Consider the following 15,874-nt stretch of genomic DNA (forward strand, 5'->3'; position numbering starts at 1 on the left):
CTATTCTGTTCCATTGATCTATGTGTCTGTTTTTATGCTAGTACCAAATTGTTTTCCTACTGCTTTGTAATATAATTTGAAATTAGGAAGTGTGTTATGCCTCCAGTTTTGTTCTTCTTGCTCAAGATTACTTGATTACGTTAGCTATTCAGAGTCTTTTGTGGATCCATGCAAATTTTAGAGTTGCTTTTTCTATTTCTGTGAAAAAGCGCCATTGGAATTTTGATAGGGATTACATTGGATCTGTAGATTACTTTGGGTAGTATGGACATTTTAACAATATTAATTCTTACAGTCTATGAATACAGGGTATCTTTCCATTTATTTGTGTCTTCAGTTTCTTCATCAGTGTCTTATAGTTCTCAATGTATAGATCTTTCACCTCCTTGGTTAAATTCATTCCTAAGTATTTTAATCTTTTTGGTGTTAAGCATAATACTTTAAATTCTGTGTCTTATTGTTCCATAGTCTGTATTCCCTCTGAGACTATTTTGCATGGTCTTTCTCATTCGCTTTTTTCATGTTCTCTCTTTGTTATTGTTAGTTAAGGACCAGATATTGTATATGAAAAACTGTGGAAGTATTTTGGGATCTATGATGATGTTATCTTCTTCTAAGAAGATTTATGTTTGTTTTTGGCAGGGACTAGCAATCCAAGATTGCCTTAATTAAATTCTGTGGTAGACATTTGGAGCTGAGCTTCCGTCCTGTAAAGGCCAGTCTAGTTTCTTTTTTGTTTTTTTTAAATAAATTTATTTATTTATTTTTGGCTGCATTGGGTCTTTCTTGCCGCATGTGGGCTTTCTCTAGTTGCAGAGAGCGGGGACTACTCTTTGTTGTGGTGCGCAGGCTTCTCATTGCGGTGGCTTCTCTTGTTGCGGAGCATAGGCCCTAGGGTGTGTGGGCTTCAGTAGTTGTGGCATGCAGGCTCCGTAGTCGTGGCACGTGGGCTCTAGAGCGCAGACTCAGTAGTTGTGGCACATGGGCTTAGTTGCTCCGTGGCATGTGGGATCTTCCCGGACCAGGGCTCGAACCCGTGTTCCCTGCATTGGCAGGCAGATTCTTAACCACTGCGCCACCAGGAAGGTCCCTAGTTTTGGTTTATACTCACTCCTAGAATGTAGCCCTTTGGGGTTCCAAGCAAAAGTGTTGGAGTTTTACCAGCTCCCCCTTCGCAACTTGGTTCTCCAGCCATTCCAGTACTTGTCTTCCCAGCTCTGTAAAACTGGCAATGGCTTCTTAGCCTTTCATATGCCACAAAGTAAAAAGTGACCCCAAATACCAGGTCTCAGTCTTCTCCTTGTAATTCTTCATCATGCTATTAACTCTCCAGTGCCTTCAGGAAGATTTTTTTGAATGTATATAGTTGTAGTTTTCTTAGGGAAAAGTTGGTCTGAAGTATATAATCTACCATTACCAGAAGTAGAAGTCAACAGTATGTAAGTGGAAGTAAACAGCATATCATTTACTCTTTTTTAAAATGTTTGAGCAGATTCAAAAATCACCATATAATGTTAGTCTTACCCATTTATATTTTCATGTACATTCTTGGAGAAAGAGAATAAGAAATAGAGTTACAGTGATCCTACTAGGAACTGCACAGATTGGATTGTCAAGCAGGGGAATATCTTCTTTCATGTTTGTCTTCTCAGGGACAATTGAAGACCATTGCTGTAATCGTAACACTTGTTGCATTGTACTGTAATTATTTTTTATATGACTACGTTGTTCATGAGACAGTGAGCCCCTTACAAGTAGGAATCCTGTCTTATTCATGTTTAGTTTCCTAGTGCTGGACCTGAAGTTAAGTACCCAGTTATGTAGAAATGAATCTGTGTGTTGGGAAGTCCTTATTTTCTTTTCATAGTGAAAAATCATTATCAGTGTACACTGTGCTGAGTCATCCAAAAAGATAAATTTTAATAGAGAAGAATTTTAGTAGAAGAATATTTTCTCACCAGCTCTTTCCTCCCGTTCTCTTCTATGTAACAGGTGGCATCTCCACAGAAAGCGACTGTGCTTTTGAGCCAGACTACGCCGTCCCACCACTTCCAGTGAGTGAAGGTATGCAGCACATTCGGATTATGGAGGGCATGTCTCGCTCTCTTCCATCCTCCCCCTTACTCACACATCAGTCTATCAGTGTTCGGCTCCAACCTGTGAAGAAGTTAACTGGTAAGGACTTTACCTAAATTTAGTATATTTAACAGGAAACCTAACAGTATGGCACTCTAGGTCATATCAGATATGTTTATGTGCATCTCTAGGTTTTTCCTCTTTGGCCTTACTAATGTCACAGACTCTTGGAAAGTGGAGCTCCTACTGATTTTAGTTTAGGGAATTAGAATAGTGCTCCATTTGACAGATTGTTGTATTTATTTCCTAAATGATCCATCTGTTGTGGACATATTTTTCTAGGCTTTCAGGAAATTTTCAGTTTTGCCAGAATATACTGTTGTTCTGATTGCATTTATCAGCTTGTTCATATCAGATTACCAAATGGAGATATTGTAATTTTAGAATAATAAAAGCTTCATAGTTTAGCAAAGGTACATCAGTTTGAAATCCTGATTTGTATATTTCATACCTATTTTTAAAAGCTGATCTAGATATTGACCTCTCCATGGTACAGTACTCCAACTTGTTAGGATATTTACTATAATTCATAAGTTGTGGATTGACTTAATATGATCTCACAGTATGTATTGTGCAGTCAGATCAAGTTGTTAGGTATGAAACTGTGTCCTGATTAAATGAACTTTTATCCCTTAAAGCTTTTTCAGGGAAGAAATTTTAATATATTAAATGATACTTATGTGTGAAAATATGTACACCTGGATCACTTTGTCAGGTTTCTTTTAACATTATTAGTTTATATCAACATCAGTAAGGTGACTGGTATTGAATGAATTATGAGTGTATGGAGGCAAGAAATGAAGTCATTCCCAAAGGCTATATTGACTTCCTCCTATGTGTCTGGCATTGAGTTAGACAGTAGTGTTGATTATCGAATGACAATTCAAAAGAAAATAAGGTGATAGAGGGGGAAATGAGATTTTTCAGACTCTTCCATCTATTTTGAATGAAACTTTTACAATGTTTATAATTTTCATTAAAATAATAGTATTTCTTTATTCTGTAGTTCCACAGAGCATAACTTATGCTTCTTTACAACCTGCACAAAGCATAAGTTATGCCTCTTATATTTTTTATTGTTTTTTTTAGGCATCTTCAAATGACTGAGTCAAAGTCTACTTTGATTCTTGGGTCATTAGGTAAAAATCAGTAAAGTAGCTTAATCACATTTTACTAAAATACTTATTCCTTCTGTTATCTGAAAACAGGGTAAGTTTTATGTGATTGGGCTTGAATAAAAATTTCAATGCTTAGAAATCCCTGCTTTTTCTTACAGTTTAAGGTATTATTGATTACTGAAAATACAAATAATCAAATCTGATGGCTGTCAAGTGATGTGCTTCATTTTACTACACATATTGGAAGAAATAGTAAGAAAAATTCAGTTTCCTTATAGAAGTTAGCTGAATTGCCTGAGGTTTTAGAGATAGCACTTTCCTATCCCATTAGCCTATCCCAGTTTGAACTTTAACTTAAATAGACAACCTTTAGATGACCTAAAAGATAAATACATATACTAACAAAGTCAACAACATGCCTGATATCACAGAGATAGTACAGGGAAGCAGTAATAGGAAGTACACTTGGTTAATTACAGGTATGAACTATTCAGTTTTAATTTTACAGTGCTCGAAGTATAATCATCCTCTCAAATAATTTTATTTACTGAAGAGGTTGTCAGAGGCCTAAGAATTTGAAGTTTGAGAATGCATTTTTAAATATCTGAATGAAAGAAATCTGTCTCCTGAAGAGGATGCCATGAAAATTTTTGTGTGGCCAATTTTCTGCCAAGTGAATTAGATGATAAGAATTTTCTGGTTTAACCTGGAATGAAATTACTTTGAAATTTAAATTAAAAATATTATTTAGTAGATTATTCATCAGTTATCTTTCCTTTCCTAATTATATTTTGTTATAAATAAGTAAAAAGAACTTTGTAGGGGAAAAGATTAACTGACCATAAGGAAATGTCCTTCAGAGAATGGTTCTTAACAAAATACATTAATTTAATATGGCCATTAGGGCTACACTTCCTAATTTATGCATTTCCATTCATTTAAACTTCCAACTACCTTATCCTTCTTGTATTCATATTACAACCAAACTGAATAAGTAAGGCCAGAATAGTTATTTTCTTCTGTTTTCTTTCTGACTTTCTAATATTTAGTCCCCTGTCTCTGCTATGGTCAGGGTAGTTTGCTCATTATTCTTCTGGGCTTTTCACTTAATCATTAAACAAATATTTGTTTAGGACCTACTATATGCCAGGCACTGCTATAGATACAGTAAATAGAGTAGAGGAAAAGACAGTTGAGGCTCCTGCCTTCAAGGTATTTATATTCCAGTTGGGAGGGAGACTGATAATAAACATATAACCAATAAATAAATAATTTTAGATAGTTAACGAGTACTGTGAAGGTGAGAAAGACTGGGGTAGAGGTAGGTTCCTTCTATGAAGTGATCAAGGAGAGTCAGAGAAGGAGATACTTGAACTGAGGTCTGAATAACAAAAAGAAGCCAGCCATGGGAAGATCTGGGATCAGAGCCTTCCAGGCAGAGGGAACAGCGGGAACAAAAGTCCTAAAGCAGAAAGCAGCGTTGGCATGTTCAAGGATTAGAAAGAAGGCAGGTGTGTTGTCAGCAAAATAAGTCAGAGGGGAGGGGAGTATGAAATAATTGAAGAGGTAGGCAGAAGCCAGAATTTTTAGAATCATGGTAAGGAACGTACTCTGTAGGATTTTAAGCAGAGCTGGAATGGGATGTAATATGATCTGATTTAGCTTTTAATCAGATCTTGGTGGCAAATGTGCTAAGAGTAGATAGAGTGTGGGGGTCTGGAGTATCCCATTAACCTTGGGTGTGTTTTCCTGATCTTTAATAGATCTTTAACTTCTAACAAGTTAGTAGAGGTTGAAAAGACAATCTTTTTTTTTGTTTTATCTTGTAAAACATAATGGAGCAACCTTTTCGTATTATTATATAACCTTTGTACTCTCAACGTATTTGTCTTATACACACAGGTGTATGTGAAGATCCATTTCCAAATACTTTGACTTCTCTTTAGTCTCGAGGGAGTGAGAATGGGGAAAGGTTTGCTCAAGAATAAAGACATGTAATTTGAAGCTTGAAAACTAATTATATATATATTAACTATGTATATTTAGAATATATATAGCTCTATCCTGTATAAAAACAAGTTACCGTAAAAGTGATCAAGAGAGAAACAGGCTCTGTGGTCATACTGCTTGAGTTTGTATCCCAGCTCTGAGAAAGTCACTTTACTACTGCCTGCTTCTGTTTCTTCATCTGCAAAATGGGGTTAACAATACCTCCTACCTCATGGATAGTCAGGTCTATAACCCATTGATGGTTATCACATTGCTTAATACTTGATTAAAACTGTGTTTGGCAAATAATAAATGCTCAGAATGTGTTCGCTGTTATTGTTAACAAAATTGTTAAATTTGGTGAGAAGTTTTTAAAAATTTCTTTTAGCATTAGACACCAATTTGGAACTTTAAAACTTTGCACGTTTTAAAAATTATACTTTTTAATGAGTAATAGTAATAACGATAATAATTCTCATTTGAGTGCCTGTTGTGTTGACATACACATGTAAACTCATGTATTCTTCACATGTATCTCAATTTTACACATGAATAAATTAAATCTTAGAGAGGTAAAATGTCTTGCTCAAAATGATACAACTAGGAAACGGTCAGAGCCAAGATTAATACCTAGGCCTTTAAACCCTAAATGTGTCTCATATTACCAATGAAAAATATTGAGGTTTAGAGAACTTAACCAACTCACCCAAGGCATCTGGTATATCGCTTAAGACTTTTTTGTTAAAAAAAGTAACATAACCAAATGGTTTAAGCCAATATAGGGAAACTAGAAGACCTAGAGGTTAGTCAAGCCTCAAGGTTCACTTGCTCAGTGGATGTTGCTCTGCATTGGGGGAGGCGTGGAAGAGAGTGTGCAGAGACACACCGTTGGCCCCAGTAACCGTGGTCATGGGATTGCCCCCGTTCTCTGGATTCTTACTCAGTGACCTTTTCCCGATGCTTTTGTTCATAACATCATAAAGCCCCTCAGCATACTTCTTAAAATATAGATAATTGGGAGTGCCAGTAGTTCACTCATTCAACACTTAATGAATTTACACTGTCTGCCTACTATGTACACTGTAGGTTTAGTAAAAGTTAAATTTTGAGTATTCATACTGTTAGTAGGGCTGTAAATTCGTACACCCTTTTTTTATTAAAGTTTTTAAATATTTATTTATTTATTTATTTATTTATTTATTTATGGCTGCGTTGGGTTGCTGTGCACGGGCTTTCTCCAGTTGTGCCGAGCGGGGGCTACACTTCGTTGCAGTGCACGGGCTTCTCATTGCAGTGGCTTCTCTTGTTGTGGAGCACGGGCTTTAGGCACGTGGGCTTCAGTAGTTGTGGCGTGCAAGCTTCAGTAGTTGTGGCTCGCGGGCTCTAGAGCGCAGGCTCAGTAGTTGTGGCCACGGGCTTAGTTGCTCCACGGCATGTGGGATCTTTCCAGACCAGGGATCGAACCCATGTCCCCTGCATTGGGAGGTGGATTCTTAACCACTGTGCTACCAGGGAAGTTCCAGTATGCCCTTTTTGTAGAACAGTTTGAAATATGTATCAGAATTGTAATGCACATAATCTTTGACACAACAATTTTATTGCTAAGATTGTATTTTGTAAATAAATTTGAACAAATTTGAAATGTATATGTGTGTATGTGTATGTATATATAATATTGTTTATGTAGTAAAAAAATGAAAATCTAAATATCAATAATAGTAATCCACTTGTGTTTTAAAATGATATGCAAACATACACACATCACAGGTGTGTTCATTTGGTGGTGGAGTGGAGATACGATAGCTCTAACTCAAAAGCAGGAGGAGAATGACATGAATTTTGTTGTATATCCTTCTATCACGTTTGTTTTTTTATGTGTAAAATCCAATGTATCTCATGAGGCAATATAACGAAATGGACCCTGACTGCCCTTTTCTAATTGTGTCAACTTGTGCAAAGTTACTTAGTCTCTATACTTCAGTTTCCTTGTTTCTAAAATAGGGATAATAATAGTATTTACCTCATAGGACTATAAGAGAATTGGATGAGGGTTTGTGTAAAAGCTCATAAAACAGTGTCTGGCATAGAATAAGTAGTCCAATAAATGTTAGCAATGGTCATTATTATAATTTTAAAATAGATTTGGGTGACTTTCTGTCAGCTGTCAAATATGAATTCTGAGCCTTTGGAAGATGACCTTCAAGTAATTTATTTAATAGCCTTAAGTAAGTCCCTCTCCTGTTCTGAGGAGTAACCTTAAAATACTGATATCAAAAGGATTAGTATCTGGGAATACTAATTAGTATTAGCCTCTGAGAAAAGATTTTTTGGCCTGATTTTTAAAGTATTTGCTACCAGTAGATTGTAATGACCAAGTGGCAATCCAATTTAGATGGTAAATAAGTTACAATAACCAGTCTGATCATGCTGCAGCCTAGTTATTTTAGATGCTAGCTAAGGCCAAAATATTATTTTAAAATATGTTATTAATAAAATGGAATCATTGACTTGTTTCTGAGACATGCTGGGAAAATTGCTTACAGCTATTTTGACATTAAAAAGAGTCTATACATAGTCTACATAGTCTGATATAGTGTAGTGTACTTATGATATGTTCTTCACATAAGAATAATTATCTTGCAATTGTTAGAAACACTGGAATTCAAGGTGTACTTTAGTAAATTTTATTAGAAAAAAATACAGGGTTGCTATGAAGATCAAACAAGATTTCTTTTTTTTTTTTTTTAAACATCTTTATTGGAGTATAATTGCTTTACAATGGTGTGTTAGTTTCTGCTTTATAACAAAGTGAATCATATACATATACATATATTCCCATATCTCTTCCCTCTTGCATCTCCCTCCCTCCCACCCTCCCTATCCCACCCCTCTAGGTGGTCACAAAGCACCGAGCTGATCTCCCTGTGCTATGCGGCTGCTTCCCACTAGCTAGCTATTTTACATTTGGTAGTGTATATATGTCCATGCCACTCTCTCACCCTGTCACATCTCACCCCTCCCCCTCCCCATATCCTCAAGTCCATTCTCTAGTAGGTCTGTGTCTTTATTCCCGTCTTGCCACTAGGTTCTTCATGACCTTTTTTTTCCCCCTTAGATTCCATATATATGTGTTAGCATACTGTATTTGTTTTTCTCTTTCTGACTTACCTCACTCTGTATGACAGACTCTAACTCCATCCACCTCACTACAAATACCTCCATTTCATTTCTTTTTATGGCTGAGTAATATTCCATTGTATATATGTGCCACATCTTCTTTATCCATTCATCCGATGATGGACACTTAGGTTGCTTCCATGTCCTGGCTATTGTAAATAGAGCTGCAATGAACATTTTGGTACATGACTCTTTTTGAATTACGGTTTTCTCAGGGTATATGCCCAGTAGTGGGATTGCTGGGTCATATGGTAGTTCTATTTGTAGTTTTTTAAGGAACCGCCATACTGTTCTCCATAGTGGCTGTATCAATTTACATTCCCACCAACAGTGCAAGAGTGTTCCCTTTCCTCCACACCCTCTCCAGCATTTATTGTTTCTAGATTTTTTGATGATGGCCAATCTGACCGGTGTGAGATGATATCTCATTGTAGTTTTGATGTGCATTTCTCTAATGATTAATGATGTTGAGCATTCTTTCATGTGTCTGTTGGCAATCTGTATATCTTCTTTGGAGAAATGTCTGTTTAGGGGTTCTGCCCATTTTTGGATTGGGTTGTTTGTTTTTTTGTTATTGAGCTGCATGAGCTGCTTGTAAATCTTGGAGATTAATCCTTTGTCAGTTGCTTCATTTGCGAATATTTTCTCCCATTCTGAGGGTTGTCTTTTCATCTTGTTTATGGTTTCCTTTGCTGTGCAAAAGCTTTTAAGTTTCATTAGGTCCCATTTGTTTATTTGTGTTTTTATTTCCATTTCTCTAGGAGCCGGGTCAAAAAGGATCTTGCTGTGATTTATGTCATAGAGTGTTCTGCCTATGTTTTCCTCTAAGAGTTTGATAGTGTCTGGCCTTACACTTAGGTCTTTAATCCATTTTGAGTTTATTTTTGTGTATGGTGTCAGGGAGTGTTCTAATTTCATACTTTTACATGTACCTGTCCAATTTTCCCAGCACCACTTATTGAAGAGGCTGTCTTTTCTCCACTGTATATGCTTGCCTCCTTTATCAAAGATAAGGTGACCATATGTGCGTGGGTTTATCTCTGGGCTTTCTATCCTGTTCCTAAATAAGATTTCTTAAACATACAACCTAGCATGTAATAAACATTGATGAATGTTACTTTTCTTTTTTTTATTTAATTAATTTATTTTTTATACAGCAGGTTCTTACTAGTTGTGATAAGTGTTAGTTTTCATATTATATCTTGGATAAAGTGGAAATATAGTCTTGAGAAAATTATTGAAAAGCCAGTTTGGAAATATAAAGAGCCTAGAGATCATGTTAGTCTTCACAGTTTGATTTATCTTAGTGTACTCATGCTACTGTAGGATAAGAGTAAATACAGCTAGGGATTTATAACCAGGGAGGAAGATGGCAAGGGTGGCAGTGGATGGAAAATCACGAAGTGGAGACATCAAGGGTAGGGGAATTCTTGCTGAAGGCAAACCAGGGAATTAGATATCAAGTGTGGGGGGTTCTTGCTGAACTGACTTTGCAGGATTCTTGATACAACTGGTCTAAGCTGGGTGTAAGATAGGCTACAAGGATGTACTGTACAACACGGGGAATAGAGCCAATATTTTGTAATAACTGTAAGTGGAGTGTAACTTTTAAAAATTGTGTAGATAGGTAGGTAGGTAGGTAGGTAGATAGATAGATAGATAGATAGATAGATAGGGGGCTCAGAGCAGCCTGACTAAATTTTAGTTAAGGAGAGAGTCTTTGTCATTATGTATATTTTGAACACCTAAATGGCAACATACATTATCAAATAAAGAGTTCTTTATTTGATGTTTGCATGCGCTGAATTTGCAACATAATTAAATCTACTCTTTTTAGATTTTTATAGGAACTCAAGAGTTTGTATAGAGCAAATAATTTTCTCTTCTACTATTTTTTTTTCATATTTAAATGGAAGTCACTCATACAGAGTAAAAGCATTATTTATACCATTGTGGTATTTATAGTGGGATTATTTAAGGCAACTGTAGTGTTGCTGTGTATATTCCACTGAAATACGGTAGTTCTGTCTTCCTACCTCCATTCAACCACTACTGGGTAAAGGTTGAAAAAAAATGCCAAAATGTCCCTTAACGGAGAAAGGGCCAAAATCCTCTGGTGAGGATCAACAGTGCCCAGGAACCTCTGGAGTCAAATACTCACATTTTAGGGTCTGAGTTGATTTAGCCAAGTATATGCAAGATTGTAAGAAACCATGATAGTATTTTTCAACAGAACTCTTATCAGTACCTACCTATGAGAAGTTGTTCTTTATAAACTTGTACTCAGTTTCCCATTTCTTTGTATCTCTCTAAATGGTCATTACCTCCTACAATGTATTCTTTTTTATTTGAAGACTAACATTTTCTAGAAGAAAATAGTGTCTTCCTAGGAAAACTATAGCATATAGTACAAATGAGGGTAATTCCCAACAAGATGTTTTTATAATTTTCCCGTGAAACTGTTATTTTTAGCCTTCATCTGTGTTTAAAAAAAAAAATTCCTGAGAGGTGTTCTTTTCTTTGATGTAGAATTTAACTGGTAAGCAAATGAGCTGATCCCCTACTTTCTTTTTCTATCTTAGTAGTTGTTTGGTTAGGATCTCAGTTGTAGAAAACTGAGTTGCTTTGGGTAGTCTAAACAGAAAGACATTTAGTGAAGTGTTATGATAGCTTTCAGAATCTCCAGGAAGGCCTGACCGCAGCCAGAAACTCCACCACCCTACAGTCCTAAAGGAACAACACAACTACCTCTATCACAGTTGCCCTGGAGACACCAGATGTACCCTCACCTTAGTGTTTATCATATACTAATTGATTTCTTTTTTTCCAGTGTGCATATATATATGGTGTATGTATGTTCGAGTGCTTTTATTAGAAAACAAGAAATACTGAAAGTAAATTTACTATTAATTTAACTCAAGGAGATAGAAGAAGAATAAGTAAACATAAAAGAAGTAATCAAAAAATTAAAAGCAAAAATGAGTAAAACTAAAAAACAAAATAAAAATTCTTGATCAGTGAAGCCACAAACAGTTCACTGAAAAGATTAAGAGAGTAGAACAATCTTTGACAGGTATGATTTTCCACCAAAGAGGGAAAGAGGAGAGAGAAAAGTTAACATATGCGATACATAGAACAAAGAACGAAATAGCTGCTGATAATAATGTTCTTTACTGTAACAGAATATAGTATACAGGCTTATAGCAGAACAACATAAAAACTAGATTAATGGAAGAAAACAAACTGTAAAATTGACTGGAGTAAACTTAAAAATATGACTAGCCCAGTAACCATAGAAATCAAAGAACCCTAAGACTCAGCAGGTCCAGATGATTTTATAGGCAAGTTTTATTAAACTTTTAGGTAATAATAATACTAATAGTAATAATAGATAATGTATATTGAGCTGTTTCTCTGTTCCAGACGGTATGAAATGCTTTACGTAGTGAGCAGATTTAATTTTCATGGCAATCTTAAGTGGATAGTCAGTGGCTTCTATGTGAAAAATTTCAGTGATGGCAAGCTTTCTACTTTGTACTTAGCCTATTTTGTTGAATAGTTTTAACCATCAATTTTCTATTTACACATATGCAAATATCCTCTATTGTTCCCACCTGCTAGTTCTAGTTCTGTTTATTTATGACATAAATGAACCTCCTCTTCCACATGGCAGTCCTTTATATCCTGGAAAGCCATTTTCATATCTGCTTTCTCTAGCTTAAGAGACTTCATTAAGACCTGTCCAGCAAAGTGAGAGAGTGGCATGGACATATATACACTACCAAATGTAAAATAGATAGCTAGTGGGAAGCAGCCGCATAGCACAGGGAGATCAGCTCGGTGCTCTGTGACCACCTAGAGGGGTGGGATGGGGAGGGTGGGAGGGAGGGGGATGCAAGAGGGAAGAGATATGGGAACGTATGTGTATGTATAACTGATTCACTTTGTTATAAAGCAGAAACTAACACACCATTGTAAAGCAATTATACTCCAATAAAGATGTTAAAAAATAAATAAATAAATAAATAAAATTAAAAGAATGGCTTTGAAAAAAAAAAGACCTGTCCAGTATCGAGATGGTCCTAGGTCTATGTTATTTCCTTTATCTTCTAGTCTAGTAACTATATCAAAATGGACACGAGATTATTTCGGAATTACTTTTCTTTGTGACCCTTTATTGACTCTTAGTGAACATTTTACCTTTTATGAAGGTTTTTTATAAACTATTTAAAATGCATATTTTCCCACTTTCTAGTCCTGTAGCCCTCCTAATTTCTTCCGTGGGTTTACAGGGAATGCTATTAGTAGTTTCATGTTCCTGTCTTCATGTTCTTTTAGAACTGAAGTGTAAATTGTGTGGGCCTGGATTTCAAGTATATGTTTTTAAACTCATAACTTGGACTTCAGTGACTTCTTAACAATGTTTATTCTACCCTTTTTAGTTTAAATGTAATTAATGGAGAAGATTAAAGCAAAAGAAAGGGAGTAATTGTTCTGTGTCTCTTGCTTGGAGGCAGGTTGTTGTTAACCACGGCAAACTTTGGAGGCAGTTACACTTGCTATGCAGGGTTCAAGCCCTTACTCTGCCACTTATTAGCTGTATGACCTTGGTCAAGCCATTTAAGTCCTCTGAGCATGTTTTCTAATCTGTATTATAATATTATTATTATCATTGTTCAAGGCTACTTAGTAAGATACAATCTGGTAACAGTCACTAAGAGGAGGTCTAAACAGACCCTAAACATTAGGGTGATCAGCAGTATGTAACTGGTTGTGTGAACAGGAAAAGGGTGAAACCTGTTAATCCAAGGGAATCTTGGGACAGACAGCAGGCACAGTTCAAGGGGGGACAAGTGGTTAATATTAAGGAAAATGTTTAACAATGAGAACCCATCATAAAGCAATGTTTTGTTGTCAGCAGATCTTTATGGAAGAATGATACTGATATATCTATAATGTGGCAGAGTTAAGGCTCAGAACTCTAGGCCCAAAAGAACCAATAGTGCCATACTGGTCAAGAGCCCAGCCTTTCCAGTTGGACAGAGAACCAGGTTAAAATTCCACACTCATTCATTTGTAAGCTGTATGTCTGGACAGATGAATAATTTTTGAGCTTCTCTTTCCTCTATAATATGTATAGTAGGAAAAATAATACCTTAGGGCTGAGAGGAATACAGAAATGTTTGTATAGAGTTTCTCTATGTTCCTAGCATTTACTGTGTCAAACATTTAAGTATGGTTTGACAGTTACTACCATGAAGCTCTGTTACATTCAATACTACACCCTGGATGTAATTCTCAATATTTGAAAGAGCCTAAAAGAAAATATACATTTACTTGTCATAAAATTATACAGGCTAGCTTATTTTGTTTTGGATGAAATTATATCACCTTTCTGTGATCAACTTATATTTATTTGAAACTCCATTTAATTGTTTATTGTATCTCTGTTTAAATTAATAAATAAAATTTTTGACAGATAAAACCTTTTAAAATTTAAGTCTATATGGGAGGAAATAATAAAAGGAATCCTAACAGGTGAAAAAGTTGGCAAGTACTTGGTTGATAATCTCTGATAACCTTTTGAGCTAGTGTGTGGTGTTTCTAAGAGTTGAATATCACTTTTAAAGATGGCAGTGAAGTTTATAGAAAAAAAATTCTTCATTGTCGATCCTTCCTTTGTGATTTCCCCAGAAAACTCACCATGATTTTCTGGCACAGTTCCTAGGAAGTCTATTTTTAAAGTTAATTGTCCCTGTTTTCCCTACTTACCTACCCACTTGGTATGGAATATGAGCAGTTCAAAAAGTGTCAGATATTGAATGTAGGTACTAAATAACGTTGGCCATCAGTAATACTCTTCAGTCACAAAGCATCATAAAGGCAAATAAGTAAATATCCATGATTCAAAGGAAATCCTCTTAGTGACTCTCCAAACAGGAAGTAAATTATAGTATGGGATTATATAAAGCTTAGCATAGAATATATATTCACATTATAACAGTGCTTATTATAATGCTAAACCATGTTTTTTTTCTCATTATAGAAAATTATGTGCCCTAAATGATGTATTCAGCTTGTAAGAGTAATAAATACACGGCATGACAGAATACTCCCTCTTTGATGAACATTTTAAACACCAGAGGGCAGAGTGTTCCAAAGGACATTTTCTATTATCCCATTATCATTCATTCTTTCATGTCATTGGCTGCATTTAAAAAATGTAAGAAATATGGCCATTTGAGAATCACCTATGTATCTGAGTGATCTGTATTGTTTAGACAACATAATGAGCAGTGTTCTGATACATGCTAGAGTTGGTTAATCCACATTTTCCCTCCTTTTCTAGTTAAAGTCTATATTTCTGGCTTCTGAAAGTGACTATTTTTTTAATTCATATGTACATCTATATCATTTAGTGAGTTTCATAAATTGAAGATTTATTTAGTGAATTAAGTAAAGTGAGAGAAAGGTGATCAATATGTATGTCTTGTAGCTCATATGCCCTTTTATGTTCTACTTATCCATAAAAACATTCTGAAAGAGCCACCTGCCAGCTAATGATCTTTTTCAAATATTGGGATTGTAATGTAGAGATAGCATCACACACATTTGAGGCAATTTTATTCAGGGCTTAGGTAATAAAGTCAACATATCAAGTAAAAACTGTATATAATAAAAATTATCCTCTGAAATCCTTTAAGAGGATAATTCATAGCATTCATTAAACAGAAATACTGCTTTTCAATATGTCCAACCCTGCCAGTTTTTTAAACTCTTTTACTGACCACCAGATGAATAGTTGGCTCATGTGTAGAGACCACATCATATGATTTTTAAGAATATATTTCTTTCTCTTCTCTGTTAGTCATCACTCTTCTCTTGGAAGTTGAAGTCCTGATCTGGAACAGTAGCCATTCCTGGGAAAGGAAGAAACCAAAATTAGAAATTTGGCCAAAACTTGAGTTGCTATAATAAGTAGGATGGATACTTTCTTACTTCTGTGCCAATAGAGATTTCATATATTCACCTCTTCATAAGTATTACCCTACCTTTAAGCGCTATAGAGTTTAACACTGATGATTACTCCTTAGAGAAAGCTTATAAAGGGAGAGGATTGGAAAAAGAATAAAAAGAATATAAAACTCTGTGTAAGGTTTAGAATGACTTACCTAAATTAATCATAAGGGAGTTAAAAATTAGTAGTCAGGGGAGTAACTTAGTCTCTTAAATCTCCTTCTACCCTTACCTTAAGTTAAATCCAATTTTTAAAAAAACAAAAACAAAACCAAACCTATGTGCTTTGTCTTTTAAAGTATCTTAACCACATCCTCATCTCAGTCAGCTCCTACAGAGCATAAGCAACATTAAAATGAAAGCCAGTGGAAAAATGATTTGTTGTCCAAGTTTGCATTTTTTCCAGAATTATTCTGGAATCCATCTAATGCATGGAT

At 35.3% G+C, this 15,874-nt stretch overlaps 1 protein-coding gene across 7 annotated transcripts in view; it reads left to right on the forward strand.

Moving 5' to 3' along the window:
- The window catches only part of TANC2 (tetratricopeptide repeat, ankyrin repeat and coiled-coil containing 2), a 351,153-nt gene that overhangs the window by 113,396 nt on the left and 221,883 nt on the right, over nucleotides 1-15,874 (forward strand). For 5 of the 7 annotated variants that reach the window (XM_061174771.1, XM_061174772.1, XM_061174774.1 and 2 more), the window contains one exon: nucleotides 1,993-2,175. In XM_061174771.1, the coding sequence (XP_061030754.1) occupies nucleotides 1,993-2,175 (183 nt within the window). The remainder of the gene's footprint in view (nucleotides 1-1,992; nucleotides 2,176-15,874) is intronic. The other 2 variants (XM_061174776.1, XM_061174777.1) reach the window with 1 other exon arrangement.

Source organism: Eubalaena glacialis, chromosome 19 (assembly GCF_028564815.1).
Source record: "Eubalaena glacialis isolate mEubGla1 chromosome 19, mEubGla1.1.hap2.+ XY, whole genome shotgun sequence".
Lineage (NCBI taxonomy): Eukaryota > Metazoa > Chordata > Mammalia > Artiodactyla > Balaenidae > Eubalaena > Eubalaena glacialis.